At 52.1% G+C, this 18,361-nt stretch overlaps 1 protein-coding gene across 2 annotated transcripts in view; it reads right to left on the minus strand.

Annotated features, from left to right (window-relative positions):
- CIC (capicua transcriptional repressor) overlaps positions 1–18,361 on the minus strand; it is a 57,548-nt gene that overhangs the window by 25,517 nt on the left and 13,670 nt on the right. Inside the window, exons 3-6 of one of the 2 annotated variants that reach the window (XM_048500027.1) lie at positions 4,590–4,739; positions 3,546–3,762; positions 1,456–1,585; positions 962–1,144 (exon numbers count right to left, since the gene is read on the minus strand). In XM_048500027.1, coding sequence (XP_048355984.1) covers positions 962–1,144; positions 1,456–1,585; positions 3,546–3,762; positions 4,590–4,739 — 680 coding nt within the window. Of the gene's footprint in view, positions 1–961; positions 1,148–1,455; positions 1,586–3,545; positions 3,763–4,589; positions 4,740–18,361 lie in introns of both variants that reach the window. The other variant, XM_048500026.1, reaches the window with a different exon arrangement.

Raw genomic sequence — 18,361 nt, forward strand, 5'->3', positions numbered from 1 at the left:
CCCGGTTCTTCCAGATTAGAATACACCTGCTCTTAACCACTACACCACTGCTGCTCCAGACACGAGGAATTAGGCAGAAGGATGCAGTCCTGCTGTAGTGCCTGGGAAGCCGTGTTCAAAAAGGATATTGAAGAGATAGAAAAAGGGCAGAGAAGGGCAACGAGGATGATTGAAGGATTGGAGCACCTTCCTTATGAGGAGAGGCTGCAGCGTTTGGGACTCTTTAGTTTGGAGAGGAGACGTTTGGGACTCTTTAGTTTGGAGGGGAGAAATGATTGAAGGGGAGAAATGATTGGAGGGGAGAAATGATTGAAGTCTATAAAATTATGCATGGGGTAGAAAATGTTGACAGAGAGAAATTTTTCTCTCTTTCTCACAATACTAGAACCAGGGGACATTCATTGAAAATGCTGGGGGGAAGAATTAGGACTAATAAAAGGAAACACTTCTTCACGCAACGTGTGATTGGTGTTTGGAATATGCTGCCACAGGAGGTGGTGATGGCCACTAACCTGGATAGCTTTAAAAAGGGCTTGGACAGATTTATGGAGGAGAAGTCAATCTATGGCTACCAATCTTGATCCTCCTTGATCTCAGATTGCAAATGCCTTAGCAGACCAGGTGCTCAGGAACAGCAGCAGCAGAAGGCCATTGCTTTCACATCCTGCATGTGAGCTCCCAAAGGCACCTGGTGGGCCACTGCGAGTAGCAGAATGCTGGACTAGATGGACTCTGGTCTGATCCAGCAGGCTAGTTCTTATGTTCTTATGTTCTTAAATGCCCCTCTCTGGCTTTTGAAAATTCACTATCTTTCCAAGAGTATCTGAACAGTCATCAAAACTAGAAAATTCAATTTTAAAGAATAAAACAAACCCAAGGCCAGTTCACCCAGAAAACTCCACTCTGCGTGTGTCCGAACTGAATCAGGACCCTTAGTGACGTAACTCTCAAGCGGCTGTACCTGGAAGGCTAAGTCGTGGTACTTCTGTTTTTCCTTGGGCCTCAGCGCGTACCACCACTCTCCCAAAATCTTGCTGACTGTCCGGTTGTCCTGATTGGGATGCCGCTGATGCACCAGAGCCCGGTGCCTCTTGCTGAAGATCATGAAAGCATTCATTGGCCGCCGAATGTGATCTTTCTCCCTCTGCTAGAGAAAAAGGTATACATGTGCTAACAGTATCATCGCCAAAACTGACCGTAGCCTTTCTCCAGGAGGGAGACTGTCGGTGCGAACAATGCAGCGTAGCAAAGTGTCCCATAAAGGAGGAAGGGAATTTCCCCCAGAACACTCAGCCAGGGATCTGCAACCTGCGGCTCTCCAGATGTTGATGGACTACAAATCCCATCAGCCCCTGCCAGCAGGGCCCATTGAACATCTGGAGAGCTGCAGGTTGCAGACCCCTGTGAGTCCAGACACAGATCATTAAGGCTGGGCAGAGAAAGAACAGCATCTACCTTGTTAGGACTGCGCCCGTCCTTCTCGGAGGAGGAATCCCGCTCCTTGGGTAGGGCACTTAATGATTGGGTTCGGCGCTTCCCAGGTGGCAACGGGAGTTGGATTTCAGGAGATACAACAGATAGGAACCTACAGAGTAAATTGAGGATTGGATCACCTTCTGTCAGCCAGTTCCCAACTTTCGCTGTCCTCTTATCATCCAGCTGCTCCCAACATCACGTTTGCTCCTTCAACTATTCGCTTTATTTATTCAAAACTGTTTTGTGCCGCTTCTTCTCCTGCTCTGAGTCCCCAAGTTGACCATGAGAACATTTAAACAATTAACAACATTCAGAACTGGGAAGGAAAGTGATATTAAAATGGTATAGAACCCAAAAGCAGTTGACATATATGATAAGGGGATTCAGTCCAAAATGTTGGCATTGTGGTGGGAAAAAAATGCAGTTTATACACATATGTGGTTGGAATGTAAAGAGGTAAGCCAATTGTGGGATCAGGTCATATTGTATATAGAGAAATATGTAAAAGTTAAGATACCGGTAAATATAGACTTATTGTTCATGGGTACAATAGAAAATACACCAATAGAACAACGGAGAAAGATATTATATAAAAGGATGATAAGAGCAGCCCACGCAGTAATTGCGTTGGGATGGAAAAATAAAAGGATATGGACGATACAGAAGTGGTTAGAATATGTATGGGAACAAGTACAATTAGAAATTTTCGAAATAATGTCAAGGAACCAAGTATGGCAAGAAAAACAAACAGAAATGATGAAGATTTGGAATGAATTTGTGGGGTGGACAAGAGAACCCGGAATCAAAGAGGAAAGATGGGAGAAGAAAGTGGAACGGGTGAACCTGCTGCTGCATGCTTAAAGAAAAAAGAAAGAATTTTGGGGGGTGGAGGGGGAAAAAGGGGGGGGAAGTATATTATGGATGTAATACAATGATGAAATATGTTTGTAAGAATGATCCAAATATACCAATAAAAATTATTTTAAAAGCAACAACAATTAACAACATTTAAAATTATAAAACAATAAAAACACATAAACAGGCTATACCAGCACCAGGAAGAAGGGCCAATTACCATTACGGAGGGTACGACAAAAGACACAAAGAAGGTTTCACCTGCTGGCAAAAGACACGTAGAGGGATACAGGGAGACAGATTCATCTTCCTGGGGAAGCAGCCGCAAATTTTTGGTGCCAAGACTGAGAACACCCATTCTTGAGTGCTGCCACCTGTCTAGCCTCTCATGGTGGGAGCAACCAAAGCAGGGCCCCAAAGATAACTGCAGCGAATAAGCGGGTTCGTAAAGATCGTCTTTTAAGGTATGTTGGTCCCAGGCCACAGAGGGCTTTAAATGCCCATGCTAACAACTAGATCAGGGGTCTGCAAACTATGGCTCTCCAGATGTTCATGGACTAAAGTTCCCATCAGCCCTGCCAGCACGGCTAATTGGCCATGCTGGCAGGGGTAGATGGGAATCGTAGTCCATGAACATCTGGAGAGCCATGGTTTGCAGACCCCTGAACTTGATGAAAACTGGGACCCAGTGTAGATGGGCCACGAGTGGAGTCATATGCTCTCTGTGACCCAGACCCGTGTGCATCCTGACTGCCACGTTCTGTATCACCTGAAGTTCCAAACATTTCCCAAGGAAGGCCCTTGCACAGCAGACTGCAGTGGTCTAGTCTGGATGTAGCCACCACATACCAGCACCATGAATTGAGCCTGGAAGAAAACCACTGCCAAGTTCGTCCCTCCCCCACCCCTAAATTCCTTCAAGACACCCACACTCCGCTGGTGGATTCCGTCCTCACGTTCAGGTCCCACCACCAGCTACTCCGCTGTGAGTCAGCGTAAGGCGGCAGCTCCAACTCTGCCATGGACTCACTGCTTGGTCTTGGCCAAGTCATTTTCTCTCAACCTCAATTTTCCCATCTGTAAAACAGGAGCGGCTGCAACCTCAGAAGCCTGTTTGTGCACGTGCGCAAACCAAAAAGCCGTCAAATATGATGGGGAGAGAGAGAGAGAGAGAGAGAGAGAGAGAGAGAATGAACAGGTATGGCAGCGCTTACGCATCATCGTGGTCACTCTCCGTCTCACTGTCCAGACGCGGGTGCCCCGAGACATCGTCGTCTTGCTGTGAGGGCCCGCAGCTCCCTCCCGGTGCCACTGTCAACGGCTGGGGAAGAGGGGCTGGGCTGTCGGGGTGAGATGTGTTCGGCCGTCCCATCTCGGCCCCCGAAGATGCTCCGGGAAGTTCATGAGCTACCGCGGTTGATTCCGGAGGCTCTGAGAAAGCAAACATCAGGTAGAGGTTGAACAAATGGCCGCAGGCCAGTGGGAAGAGAGGGAAGGGGACACATGCAAACACATGCCCTGGCGGACAAGGAGTCCCGTATGGAGGAGTCCCACATTGGGGATGGGCTGTGGCTCAGCGGCAGAGCATCTGTCTAGCACGCAGAAGGTCCCAGGTTCAGCCCCAGGCATCCCCTGTTGCAGGATCAGGTTATATGTGATGCTTCATCATGCATAACTGAACCTTTTAACTGGAGATGGCTGGGATAGAACTGGAGACCTTATGCATGCTTGACAGATCCTCTGCCACTGTCTGAGACCCTGGACAGCTTTTTCCAGTCTGAGCAGACCAGGGGTCTACAACCTGCGGCTGTCCAGATGTCAGCCCCTGCCAGCACGGCCAATTGGCCATGGTGGCAGGGGCTGATGGGATTTGTAGTCCATGAACATCTGGAGAGCCGCAGGTTGCAGACCCCTGGAGTAGACAATACTGCCCTCAATAGACCAAGGGTCTTTTGATTCAGCATAAAGCAGTGGTTCTCAACCTTCCTAATGCCGCAACCCTTTAATACAGTTCCTCATGTTGTGGTGACCCCCAACCCTAACATTTATCCCTTTTACAGATGGAGAACACTGATGCAGAGAGTCTTAGGTGACCCCTGTGAAAAGGTCGTTCAACCCCCAAAGGGGTCCCGACCCACAGGTTGAGAACCGCTGGTATAAAGTAGATTCACGAATTACTCTTCTTCCATCTGCTGAGTGGGCCCATTTCCTGATGAGACACCCTGCGGGAATCACACCCACCCACCACACCCTCTTACCTTTGTTCTGACTGGATGTGGAGGGATGACTGACAGGTTGCTGACCTTCGCTGGGCTGTACGGAGGAATCTGGCTGGCTGGGAGCCAGAAAGGGCACCAGGGAGTGCCACGGGAATACAGCCACAGAGCGCGGCTCCACATTTGTCCACACTAGAAGGAGAGAAAGACACAAAAGAACTGAGACAGCTAACTTGGACCAACAAGTGAAAGAAGGGGAGTGGGATTCAATACAGAAGTGGAGGGACGAACAGTCTGGAAATTCATTAATGGTGAATCATCCCAACTTTGTTTGTATGTCTCTCTCTCTCTCTCTCTCTCTCTCTCTCTCTCTCTCTCTCTCTCACACACACACACACACACACACACACACACACACACACACACAAACACTCACACATCTTTCTCTTTAACAATGTCATCCCCTCCATGGGAGAGATGTTCCTTCCCCCCACCCCCTTCTGCTGTACAATCCTCTCCAGTTGCAATCTGCGCCATGACTTATCGCTAGTCACTCAGGTCCCCCAGGAGGGGCGGGGGAGGGAGAGGGCAGCAGGAAAACTTCTCCTCCATCTGCCAGGAAGCAACCCGGACCACCTCCACCCTTCCCAGCTGGAAGGCAGGCAAAGGAATTTTACAGCTGCAGGAGGGGAAGGGGAGGGGGCGAGGGGCCCTGCTCTCTCAAGACTCCCACGCCTGCTTGGGCTGCCAAGCTCCTTGGCTTCCTCCCAGCCAGAGGGCTTGGGAGCATCCCCGGGAGTTCAGGCTGCCCAGGACAAGGAGAGCAGGATGGTAAACCCCACAACAGGGAATGGTAGTTCTGTCTCTCTGAAAATCCTCTGTGAATAGGGAGAGGAGCCCACATGAAGGCACGCTTTGAAATTCATTTACCGCCTACATGCAGGAGGCCAAGAAATGGTTACTTCCTGCAGCCCCCCTATCAGGCTAAGCATAACTTCCTCCTTGAGGTGTCCAGGAAAAACACAGTACAGAGAAACAATGAAGATTAAGTAGAGTCCACCTCTACACACGCAGCACGTAAAACACCTGTATCTTCTAGTTCTACGACACCCTCCCAACGCCACATCAGACGTACAATAACTAGACTCAGTAATTCCAAACGTTACATTTCCCCCTTAAGCAAGCACAACTTTTCAAACCACGGCTCCGACAGAAGCTGGAGCAATGAGGAACTAACCAGAGCACTACCCGATCACAAAAGATCACAGTTGTGTGACGACACAGAGAGGCAAGTTACACATACACACACTCAAGTGCAAGGCGCTGTTAGCTAAACAGCAATGGACTCCCACTGTAGAGCAACAATAAAACCTTCGCTTTCGGCAGGCCAAACACTGTGTCCCCTGTCCAGCCGCTCTGGTGACAGCTACCACCCAACACAGTGTTACAAACAATAAGAAAAAAGTACACCCTAACCAGCTCTGGACATAGAGGACCCTAGCTTAGTTCCTGAAAGAGTGTTAAGCTTAAAACAACTTACAATGTGTGTGGGGGGGGGGGGACCTAGCTCAGATGTCCTCCATCCTACACGAAGTCACTGCTTCCCATAGCGTGCATGTCCTTGGACATTCAGAACAACAGCTACAACACAGCCACTTATCATTCTTTTACAGCTTTCTAGGTCATATTTTCCTGTTAACTGCATCAGCTAGAACGGTTCATAAACTTGTTTGAAAACCAAGGTATTAACACTGTAATAATAAAATACAAATGGGGGTGAAGAAAAAACAACAACAACAACAGGAGGAGTTGTTTGGATTTATAACCCCCCCTTTCTCTCCTATAAGAGACTCAAAGGGGCTTAAAAACTCCTTCCCCCCCCCCACAACAAACACCCTGTGACGTAGGTGGGGCTGAGAGAGCTCCGAAGAACTGGGACTAGCCCAAGGTCACCCAGCTGGCGTGTGTTGGAGTGCACAAGGTAATCTGGTTCACCAGATCAGCTTCCACAGCTCAAGTGGCAGAGCTGAGAAGCAAACCTGGTTCTCCAGATTAGAGTGCACCTTAACCACTACGCCACACTGGCCATAGCCCCCCAAACAGGAGACTGTTTTGCCCCCAAAGGGAAAATCGGCTACTCAGATGAGCCTGACCGCTCCAGAATCCAATTATAACCTTTGAGAAGGGGGAGGAAGACAGGGGGAGGAGTGGAGTTCTGCCTCAGGGAAAAAGCAGGGACAGCTCAGGTATGGCTCAGGAAAAACAGCAGACAAGAGTTGCTCAGTGTGGCAGTGTGGCAGAATGGTTTGGCTCTATCTCAGGGCAAGATGAGAGTGCTCGATTGTTAGGCTTGTCACTGGGATGAGCAGACCTTGTACCATTTAGCCTGACTCTGGGGAAAGGGCTGGCTGGTGTGGGTGGAATCCTGTGTGTGAGAGAGAACCTAACCTAGAGAGAGGCGAGTCAATACAGTTTTGTTTGTGCCTGAAAGCATTGTAGAGAAATCTAACTATTCTCTGAAGTCATAACTGGTTTAAATGTTTGTGCCCCAGCCAGGTTTCTACCTTGATCAACCTGGAGCACCGTGATGCTGGTTTCTTCTTTTAAAACCAAAATGTAAATAAAGAAATCACCTTAACTGTTAATATATCGATTCAGCCTCAGTGATCTCAATAAACTCCTTGTGCGCCCCAAAACTTACCCCTCGGCAGCGAACCCAAAGCCTATCCACTCACTACCTATAGAACACCTGAAAAGTGAAGGGAAGGTTTATATTTCAAAACCAACCAAGTTCCCAAAAATCTTAGGAGGATGCATGCCTCTCCCCAGTAAGAAGGAAAAGACTTGTCCCAAAAGGAACACAGAACGCCCTTTGGACACAGAGTCCCTTTCCCGTCATTCTTCTTCCCTCCCTTTGCACTCTCTGATGATCAGTTGCTCCCCCCCCCCCAATAAACTTAACTCAATTATTAAAAGCCCTGAGTGCATCATGGTCAGAGTTCTGCCGGGAAGCGCTGGCTCAGTGGCTTCCTGTTCTCCGGCTGGTGACCACATCCCTGTGCGGGAGGACAGAGGGGGGAGGATGGGAAGGAAAGGGGGACAGCTAAAGCAAGGGCATGAAACATTAAGACCCCCCCCCCCATGCCATATTCTGCATTAGCGAGGAATGAAGGTTCTTAAAGGGCCAGAACCCGCAGGTTGCTCACACCAAACAAAAATCAGAGATTTGCTTTCCAGAGTTAAAAGCCCTGCATCAACAAAGCAAAACTATGCAAGATCCATGGCAAATAACAGCACAGAAACACCAGGGTGGGATTCCTAGCCAGACGCTGGCACAATGAGCCCAAAACAGAACCCCACAGTCCTGGCTTCTAGAGCCCTAGAGCCCGGCATCAAACTGCAAATGGACAAAGAGAGAAATTTAGAAGTGAGGGGAGCTCAGGTTACACCTCTGCTAAGGACTAACTGAATGGTCTTGGACCCCTCAACCTTTGCCAGCTTCAGAAGGTAGCAAACCAACTTCACAGGGCTGGCCCCAAATTATGAGCAGTGTGTGAATTTTAAACCACCAGTTCCCCCGGCAGGTAGCTTTCACCAGCCATCTCTTCATCCACACGCACACCACAAGATGCAAAAGATCCCCCAGGCATCCACCAATAAAGAACAATTGTCAAAGAAGGGTTTTTTGGTAAAATATAGTGTGAACAAGCCCAGACCGGATTGGCGCGGCCACCTCAATTTTTCAAAATTAATTTGGCTCCTATGCCTTTAGCAGCACCCCGATAGCCACGGCTCATCACTGTGCCAAGAACTTCCCTGGCTCAGCCTGTATGCCTCGGGCTGCTATTGAAGACATAAAGATCCCCAACCAATAAAAAAGAGGCAATCTTAGACCCAGTACTTGTTCTTTGTCTGAAAGCAGGGCTGTCCAGAGAGAAGTGGGAAGGCAGCGTGGAAGCCACTCCTTCAGCCAATTTGCCTCCTAAAAACCCAAGAGGACCCAAGCGGATGGGGTTCAGAGTGAAAACTTCATGTCACCCCACTCCCTCCTCCCCTTTCGATCCTATAGAACTCAAAGCTAGTTATCCAACAAGAGACCCCTTCAAAGTCTTGACATGGGAAAAGTCAACTCCTGACGCATCCTCCGAAAACGGCAGACCATTGCATCCCACCCGCCTACATACACACACACACCCTTTCCAAGTGGCAAGTTTACATACACTCATGACCCAGTTCACTGACCGAACATGCCCAGTCCTCTGTGTGGCAGAGACGGCAATGCCGCCGGGGGTCTTTCTGTGGAGAACATCCCGAGGAGCGTTGAGATGTTGTCTTGACGACCGCTGGACCACTTCTTGATGTCTCTCAGAGGCCTGGCGTGGAGAACATGCTCTCCTCCCCCCCACCCCCAGTAGTTGGGGGCCAGAGGGAGGTGTGGAGTCGGATCCCAGCAAAGGAGCCCACCGCTTGGGGTGCAGGTGGGCTGCAGGTCAGCAAGACGACTCCTCCCCTGGGGTCACGCTGCTGGGGAATGCCATGGGGGGGGGGAGGAGGGAGGCTGCCAGCTGGATGTCAAACAAGCCACAGGCTACCACGTGCAACAGGAGGGACGGGGGGGGGGCTTCTCCTCCGTTCTGGTCCTTCCTACAGGGGTGGCGTTACTCCAGCAAGGAGGGGACCAGTTAGAAAAGCATCCTCACAGGCTGGGGGAAAGAGAGGGGGAGCAGGGGGCCGGGCATGCACGCAAGCCGAAAGGAAAGGCCCATGGGTGTAGTTGGAAGGACCCCCCCACGGCAAAGGCACCCCCGAGGTGTGAGCGAGCCGTGGAGGGGGGGAGAACAGGAGAGATAAGTGTGCAAGAGAAATAAGGGGGGGGGAGAAAGGGAGGAAGAGCTGTCCAGCACACACACACCCTCCCCGGGTGTCCAGCTGCAGGGAAGGGGCTTCAAGTTTCAGCGGGTGGGGGAGGAAGAGCCCCTCCCGCCCGTCAGCGTCGGGAGCTCCGCGGGATTATACTGGGGGCGCGTGCAAAAGGGGGGAGGAGGCTTGGAGTGGAGGGGGGTTCGCGCGGGGGGGCGTAAGGGGTCCTCCTCCTCGGTGGGGACGGGAGGTTGTCGCTGCTGCTGGGGGGGCTGTCGCGGCGCCTCTTGATAGGGGGGTCGAGGCAGGGAAGGAGGCGGGTGGCGAGCTGTCCCCGTCGCGCCGTCCTCCGCCTCCCCGGTTGTAACCAAACCCCCATTCACTGCCGCCCTTCCCTTCCCTCCCCTCCCCTCAGCCGCTCGGGGCTACGAACAAGGGCGGCCCCCTCAGCCCGAGCCGCCGCCACCCCCCCGCCCGCCCGCCTCAGCGCCGTCACGCATGCCCAATTAGCCCTCCCCACGCCATTGGCTGCCGCCACGCCGGGTCATTCACATGCAAATCCGGGAGAGGCGCCGCTCCACTCCCCGCCCTTCTCTCTCTCTCACACACACACGGACGGACAACTTACACCGCGCGCTCCCATTGGCCGCCTCGGGAATGTCAGTCATATGCAAATGAGGGCTCGCCGCGCTCCAGGGGATGAGGCTGGGGCAGAGGAAGGGGGGGGGGAATGCGGGGTCACGAGGGAGAGGGAGGCTTCCCGTGATTGGCTGCTGTTTACTCCAGGCTTGGCTCCGCCTCCGCTCCCTTCTCCTCCTTACTCCAGCACCTCGGGGCCAAAGGAGGGGGAGGGAGGCCACGCCCAAGGGGGCTACACGGGGGCTTTTAATCTACAGTGCAAGTTTGGGAAAGGGGGGAACGGAGATAGTAAATTCGAGGGGCAAATCGACAAAAAGGAGGCCATAGAAAGGAGGGGACAAAATGGGGTGAGAAATCAAGGGGGAGAGGTTGCAGAAATGGGAGGGAAAACACAGTGGGCATGCTTTGGGGGGGGGGGGAGGCAGTGCACGTGTTTGGGATCACTCCTGGGAATGAAGTGTTATTGGTTGCCAACTCCAGTTTGGGGGAGCCCTGGAGTTTTGGGGCAGTGCCTTGGGAAAAGGGCACAGCAGACCCCATAGAGCGCCTGCCCTCCAAACCTGCCATTTCCTCCCAGGAAACTGATCTCTGCAGCCTACAGATGCACTGTAATTCCAAGAGGTCTCCAGGACACAACAGGAGGTTGGCAACCCTCCAGGCTCCCCCCTCTGCCCACATTCTGCTTATATACTTTCCCCATGCACTGTAGCTTCCTCACTTGGTAATGTCGCCCACTTAGCTTGATGCCCACCTCCAAGTGTGCCGAAAAAACCCTTGCGCACGCATGTGAAGGTGGGTGCAGCGTTTGACAGGCGTGCACCAGCGTGCAGCTCACTGGGGACATCCTGGCGCCCAAGTTCACACCTGGAGATCAACTGGGCACGCAGAGTCCAGGGAAGTATGTTAAGACGTGTACTTGTCATGCGCTCGCATAAGTGCACGCCTGTGGATGTGAATTACAGTCGCTCCTGCCCTCTAACTCGCACACGCAGCACAGAGTCACCGGAGCTGCTGGCAGGCAGCCCAGTGCGGCTGGGGATTAAGAGCTCTCAGCACAGACGCATTCCTGGGATGATCCGTCCCCCCTGGGGCAGAATGGGGGGGGAAGGGGAGGGGGAGACAGAGAAAAGACAGTGGCTGTCCTCCGCTGCAGGGCACCCCCCTTGCCACCTCTTGCAAGGAGCTGCCTCCGCTCGGCTCCCCGTGAGTCATGGTCTTCTCTTCCCCGGGCGCCAGGGCCCCTTCGCCCCCAAGACTGACTCAATGCTGCCTCTGCTCACAGCTGGGGGTGGGTGGGATGCAACCAGCCGCCTTCCCTTCGCTGCAGCCAATAAACTAGGAGGTAAAGTGAGGAGACGTACAGGAACACCCTCCCCACACACACATACACACAGGGCTCTGGGCAGAAAGCCAAGGCTGGGCAAAGATCCCATTGTTGAGACAATGAAGAGGGGGGAGAGAAGGAGGACACAAACACACCACTCCTAGCATGCGCCCACACTACGCCCAGGGCATGTGTATACGTGGGGGGGGGGGGTCGGACAACAATTGCACACAAAAGCGCAGCCCCCGTGCTCCGCGAGCATACACCTACTTGCAGGCAGACACCTATGGGCCTACTTCTGCCCACGCACGGGCGCGCACGTAGGCCCACCGTGGCTCACATGCCCGGCAGGAGCCCACGGGAGACAGCTCAATCTGTGCGCGGCCATGGACGCCAGGCGCTGGTTCCAGACTCGCCAGCTGTCCAAGCTTGCTCGCCACAAGCAGACTTACGCCCAGCAATAGTGGAATGAAAGAGTGCTTGGGAGGGGGGGGGAAGGGGGGGGAGAAACCCAGCAGGCACAGCAATACCCTTCCCTTTCAAAAGCAGGAAGTTCACATAAACAACACGGCCCTGCCACGCACGTCACGGCTCAGCCGCTGAGAACCACAGAGATAAGGGTTTTATTGTGATGTCTGCACTTCTCAAAGGGAGAGACGGCTCAAAATGGCTTGGGCAGCCAGGAGAGCAGAGTCCTTTTTATATGGCTCAGCCCAACCCAGGATAAAATCCCAGATCTTCAGTTTCTTTCTCCCAAGTGCTTAAGAAAGCACCAGGTAGGAACCTGGCTTCAGGTGCTGGCTGACGGGCCGCAGGTACAACCTTCTCACTGAATGTGTGCGCATAGTGTGGATAGATGTATAATAAAGTTGCTTTTCTGGATTGGTTTTTTTTCCCCACTTTTGATAAAGCGGAACTGGACATTGTGTGGTTTCTGGGCTGTATGGCCGTGTTCCAGTAGCATTTTCTCCTGACGTTTTGCCTGCATCTGTGGCTGGCACCTTCAGAGGATCAAAAGCTGCCAGCCAAAGATGCAGGAGAAACGTCAGGAGAAAATGCTACTAGAACACGGCCATACAGCCCGGAAACCACACAGCGCTCCAGTGATTCTGGCCGTGAAAGCCTTCGACAATACCTGGCACTGAATACTTGGTGGGTGGTAGTGGATTAATAATTAGGAACCACCTGGTCTGACTGATCCTGGCTGGAAGGCATTAGTGGATTCAAGTAAACATTTCTGAGAGACTGAGCGTTGGGCCCCCTGCCCCAGGAGGAATGTCCCCACTCATGTATTATTTCCATGGACAGTGGTGGGATCCAAAGATTTTAGTAACAGGTTCCCATGGTGGTGGGATTCCAACTGTGGCGTAGCGCCAATGGGGCTGGGCGGGGCACGACGGGGGCGTGGCCGGGCATTCTGGGGCCGGACATTCCTGGGCGGGGCTGTGGCAAGGACGCAGCCGCTGCACCGGTCCTTGGGCGGGAAACGAATGCACGCAGGCGCAGGCTGCCACGCACGCCGGTGCACCTCCTGCTAGACTGCTTCAATTTCTGCGCGCTACTGCTGAGAGGAGGGGCGTAACTAAGGCAAAAATCACGTGGCAAAATCACCAATTAGTAACCCCCTCTCGGCACACACAAATAATTAGTAACCTACTCTCGGGAACCTGTGAGAACCTGCTGGATCCCACCTCTGCACATGGAACTTGCATTCTGCCTTTCCTTCAGGAATGGCCCAGAAAGCCCAGTTCTCAGGCTCACAAGAAAAGCAGCTGGTGGGTTTTTACAGAAACCCACGTGTCATCTCTGCGCTGTTTATACAGAGCCAGTGTGTTGCAGTGGATAGAGTGGCAGACTAGAACTGGGGTCGACCCAGAGTCAAATCCCCACTTCTACCACGGTCAACCTTGGACCCATTCACAGACTCTGCCCGGCCTACTTCGCAGGATCACTGTGAGAAAAGGAAGGGGAGACCGATGCTCTAAAAGCTGCTTTGAGTCCCAAAATGAGGAGAAAACTGAGATATAAATAAACACAAGGCAAATGCGCAGGTTCTCCGCTTCCTGGCATTCAGTCGGGTTGCTGGGAAATATCCAAGAGCTCTGCCCTTTTTCCGCTTTCTAGAGACAAAGGAGGCCTCTCTTTGGTAAGCTTGGATACTTTGTGAAGATAAGCAGAAAGCCCCATTGCCGCGCAAAGCTCAGGAGCTGAGGTGTGTGCTCCGCCTTATTCTCTATGTCTGTTCTGCCCAGCTAAGTTGTCACATAAAAGAAAATTCCCTTCTCAGAGCCACGGCCAAACATATGGAAACCAGAGGGCTAGTTTTCTCTGTCCAGGGATTTCTTTGGTTCAAAAAAAGCAGAAAAGAACATTTAGTCCGGGGGTCTGCAACCTGCAGCTCTCCAGATGTCCAACTGGCCATGCTGGCCGGGGCTGATGGGAATTGTAGTCCGTGAACATCTGGAGAGCCGCAGATTGCAGACCCCTGATTTAGTCATAGGACTCCTCACACAGGTAAACCACCCATATAATGATGACGTTGGTGTTGAAACGCATTAAAAACTGGTTACATGGATGCAGATTTTTTTTACAAACGTGATGCAAGTTTCTGCCAGGGAAACAGTGGAACCCCTGTGTGCATATGCAAAAGAGACCAACAGTACAGTTTCCTGCTCTTTCATACTGGCATGTGGCAGGATCCACATACACTGTGGCTACAGCCACAAGCGTAGGCTGTGCGATTCACCTGCTGGTATTCCCTCTACATCAGTGGTGGCGAACCTATGGCACAGGTGCCAGAGGTGGCACTCAGAGCCCTCTCTGTGGGCACGTGCACACAGAGTGCATCATGTGGGGGAGAGGGGGAAGCACTGTTAAACCCCACTGATTTTCATGGGAAGAACTAAAGCGTGATCCTTTACCCGAGAGTAAGCTCAGTTGCTGGCAATGGGGCTTGCTTCTGAGTAAACTCTCCTAGGGTCATGATTCACCCGTTCGAAGAGTTGCAGGGTTGCTTCAAAGCAAAGCCACTGACTACCCACAAGCTTACTCACGAGCAACGCGCGCCTCGGAGCCAACCATTTTTTCTAAGCTAAACCCTCAGTGTTCAGGTTGAATTGCCGTGTTGGCACTTTGCGATAAATACGTAGGTTTTGGGTTGCAATTTGGGCACTCGGTCTTGAAAAGGTTCGCCATCGCTGCTCTACATGATAGTTGGATCTCCAGCCTTTTTGAGCCCATGGGCACCTCTGGAATCCAAACAAAGGGTAACGAGCACCATCACGAAATGGCTTTTGCAGGAGGCAGAGGCAAGCACAAAATTCAGGGAGAGAACTTACACGCGGCTCTCATAGTAAGCCTTCAACCTTTCAGGAGGAAGCTCTGTTTAAAAGGAGGCCTTTTAATCAGCACAGCCAATGAGAAGCCCTACTGGGCAAGAGGCTCAAGGGACTTTTGCCCAGCAGGGTTTCTCATTGGCTGTGCTGATTTAAAAGGCCTCCTTTTAAACAGATTATAATCCGAGGTCCCCAATGCAGTGGGGACCCCTGCGCTTTACTCCGCAACTCAGAAGCCCATTCATAAATTGGATATCTACCAAATGGTTCACATGGTATGCCCTTGCAAGGAGCAGATTCAGAGAGAGAACCACATATATGTTCTAGGCCAGTGGTGGTGAACCTTTGGCACTCCAGATGTTATGGACTACAATTCCCATCAGCCCCTGCCAGCATGGCCAATTGACCATGCAGGGGCTGATGGGAGATGTAATCCATGCTATCTGGAGAATATAAAGGTCCTCACCTGCTCAGTTCTATGTCTAGAGGTACCACTGATTCGCTTTAAGCAACAGCCCCGACATATTGGTAATACACTAGTGCAGGGGTGTCAAACTCTGGCCCTCCAGATGTTCATGGACCACGTCTCCCATCAGCCCCTGCAGGCATGGCCCACTGGGAATTGTGGTCCACGAACATCTGGAGGGCCAGAGTTTGACACCGCTGAAGTAGAGCCTGCTACCCTGCCGAAGAGGGCAAAGGAAAGAGGTGCTTCTTCCATAACGAAAACCAAAAAAAAACCCCAAACCCAAACATCTTGCACTCCAGAAAATTAGTTGGACACGTGCCAGAGAGCTATGGTATCTTTGTGCATGCATGTCTACCTTGGGCTAGTCACTGTTCTTCTGAGGTCTCTCAGCCCCACTTGCCTCACAGGGTGTTTGTTGTGAGTGGGGGGGAAGGGAAAGGAGTTTGTAAGCCCCTTTGAGTCTCCTCACAGGAGAAAAAGGAGGGATATAAATCCAACTCTTCTTCTTCTTCTTCTTCTTCTTCTTCTTCTTCTTCTTCTTCTTCTATTCCATGTTGAGCGACACACGTCTCCCTTTCATGTTTCACATATTTACCATGGTGAACACTGTTGGACCTGGGCTGCCAAACGAAGCAGGAAGCGCCTATCTAGCTCCCGCTTGCTGGAGCAAGGCAACTGTACCCCTTCCAAAAACGACCATTTATACTTCTGAAGCACAAGGTGGAGCGTGACCCCAGTACTAGCAAAGCTCACGAGGGGCAGGAGGACATCTAAGGTCAGCAATCCCATTTCAAAAACAAGGTGCTGGACAAGAACGCAGACACAGTGCCACTGCAGAGCTTAGCCACACATACAAAAGATACCCACACTTGCGCCCTGATATGGAATGCGCAAGAAGTACATCTCTGTTCACATGGTGCCCTTATGCAAGCAACAAGCCCAGCACAATCGAGCGTGTGGGTGCGGAGAGCTGGCGCGGCAACGACACCCTCGGAGCCAAACGCGCACATGGTCCCAAGCCGCACACGCTGAAGTTGCGAGAGAGAAAAAAAAAACCCCTCCAAAACAAAACATTTCTCTGGATCTGGTCCCTCCTATGCTGATAAAAATAGAGACAGGGCTCCAAGCGAGCGGCAGGGAAATGGTAGTCTTGGTTACCCGTTGCCAAGAGACAGCAAGCTGCATTCGTGATGCTGCAGGGAACGAGAGCTTTGGGAACAGGAGAACTATGCCACGCTCCTTACGTCGCATGTGTGGGCATTTCCCCCCAAATCTGGGGCATTCCCGTCCCTTTAGAAATCACAGCTTTTCGGGACAGAGCATGTCCAGACTTGGGCAAGACCAGGCATGTACATGCTCGGGACACGATGTTTTGCAGACGCCCACCGTTCATGACCAAACAAGTGTGCCAGAGAGGGATCGCAGAGAGGGATCGCAGTGTGCCCAAGTGTGCCCAATGGGTGGAGAAACGGGGCAAAACTCAAAACATGTCTACCAGCCCCTGCGTAACAGTTGAGAGAGACACGGCAAGCCAGGGGGCCCAGTGGAGTGGATCCGGGCCCCGCAATAATTGATTTGATCTTAATGAATTAAAACATTTACACCCCCACCTACCAACTAAAATTTTTTTCAAGGCAACCAACCAGCCGAGTACTGAAAGACACACGAAAATATTGTGCAAAACACCAGAACATCCCATCCTTTTAAAAAAAAGGATCAATAGTTCAAAGCAAGAAGGGATTAACCTCTGCCTGACACCTGAATGCTAGCAGGAAAGAGACGAGAGAGACCCCCTTCCACAATTCCAATGCTGCTGTTGAAAAGACCCTGGCCTCTGTAGGTCAGACCTGCTGGATCACATGGGAAGGGATAGGTGGGGCTGAGAGAGCTCCGAAGAACTGTGACTAGCCCAAGGTCACCTAGCTGGCGTGTGTCTGGGAGTCCACAGGCTAATGATGATGAAGAAGAAGAAGGAGGAGGAGGAGGAGGAGGAGTTTGGATTTATAATCCCCCCCCTTTCCTGTCGGAGACTGAAAGGGCTTTCAATCTCCTTTCCCTCCCCCCCCCCCAACAAACACCCTGTGAAGTAGGTGGGGGTGAGAGAGCTCTGAAGAACTGGGACTAGCCCAAGGTCACCCAGCTGGCGTGTGTTGGTGCACAGGCTAATCTGAATTCCCCAGAAAAGCCTCAACAGCTCAGGTGGCAGAGCAGGGAATCAAACCCGGTTCCTCCAGATTAGAGTGGACCTGCTCTTAATCACCACGCCACTGCTGCTCCTGCTTTGAGGAAGAATCTCAACATATGGGCAAGTTCACGTTGGAGCAGACCATCTGCACGGCATCTGAACTATTTACGGTCGGCCAGGTCACAACCAGCACTATGAATCAGATTTGTGACTTTTGGCGACAGCAGCTTTCAAGGTCTTGCAGCTGATGGGCGGGCAGATTGGCCGTTCGGCTTACAGAGAAATCTGCCGGCCCAGAGGGTGGCTGCGGGCCAGAAGCCAGCGGAACCAAGTTCTAGACTGCGGCTCTCCAGATGTTCATGGACTACAGTTCCCATCAGCAATTGCCATGCTGGCAGGGGCTGGTGGGATTTGTAGTCCATGAACAACTGGAGAGCCACAGGTTGCAGACCCCTGTTCTAGAGTCTCTGGGGCCGCGTGGCTCGGGCCTTTTGTCAGTGCTGGAATCTGGTGTCAGTTTCACCAACCGTCTTTTCCCACACGGCTGCCAGTTTTCAGGAAGCGGCGCAAGGGGTGAGCTAATACCCATCGATCGGACCACTTGGCGAGGTGACCCCGGAATAAGAGGCATGTACACCCCCACCCCCATGGGGATTACTCATCTTGCCTCGCTCTGGGGACTCTGGGGCTTACAAAAACAGAGAGAAAACAGTGTTCTCCCCGATGCCCCTCTCCGTTCAGTGCTCCAGATGGAAACATGATCAGCTGCTCTGGCGCATGAACATTGGTGTGTAAAGACGAGAGATCAGAGTGGGTAGACAATCTAGGGCAAGCGGTGGCATAGCGCCAAAGGGGCGGGGGGAACGATGCCCCGGGTGCGTGCTACAGTGAGGGCATGGGCGGGGTGTAGCGTGCCCTGGGCACAGTTCCCCCTCGCTCCTTCCCTGAGGGTAAGGGTGTCACATGCAGCCCGGGAGCAGGATCTGGCCCTTGAGGTGGTTT

Source organism: Sphaerodactylus townsendi, linkage group LG06, assembly GCF_021028975.2.
Source record: "Sphaerodactylus townsendi isolate TG3544 linkage group LG06, MPM_Stown_v2.3, whole genome shotgun sequence".
Lineage (NCBI taxonomy): Eukaryota > Metazoa > Chordata > Lepidosauria > Squamata > Sphaerodactylidae > Sphaerodactylus > Sphaerodactylus townsendi.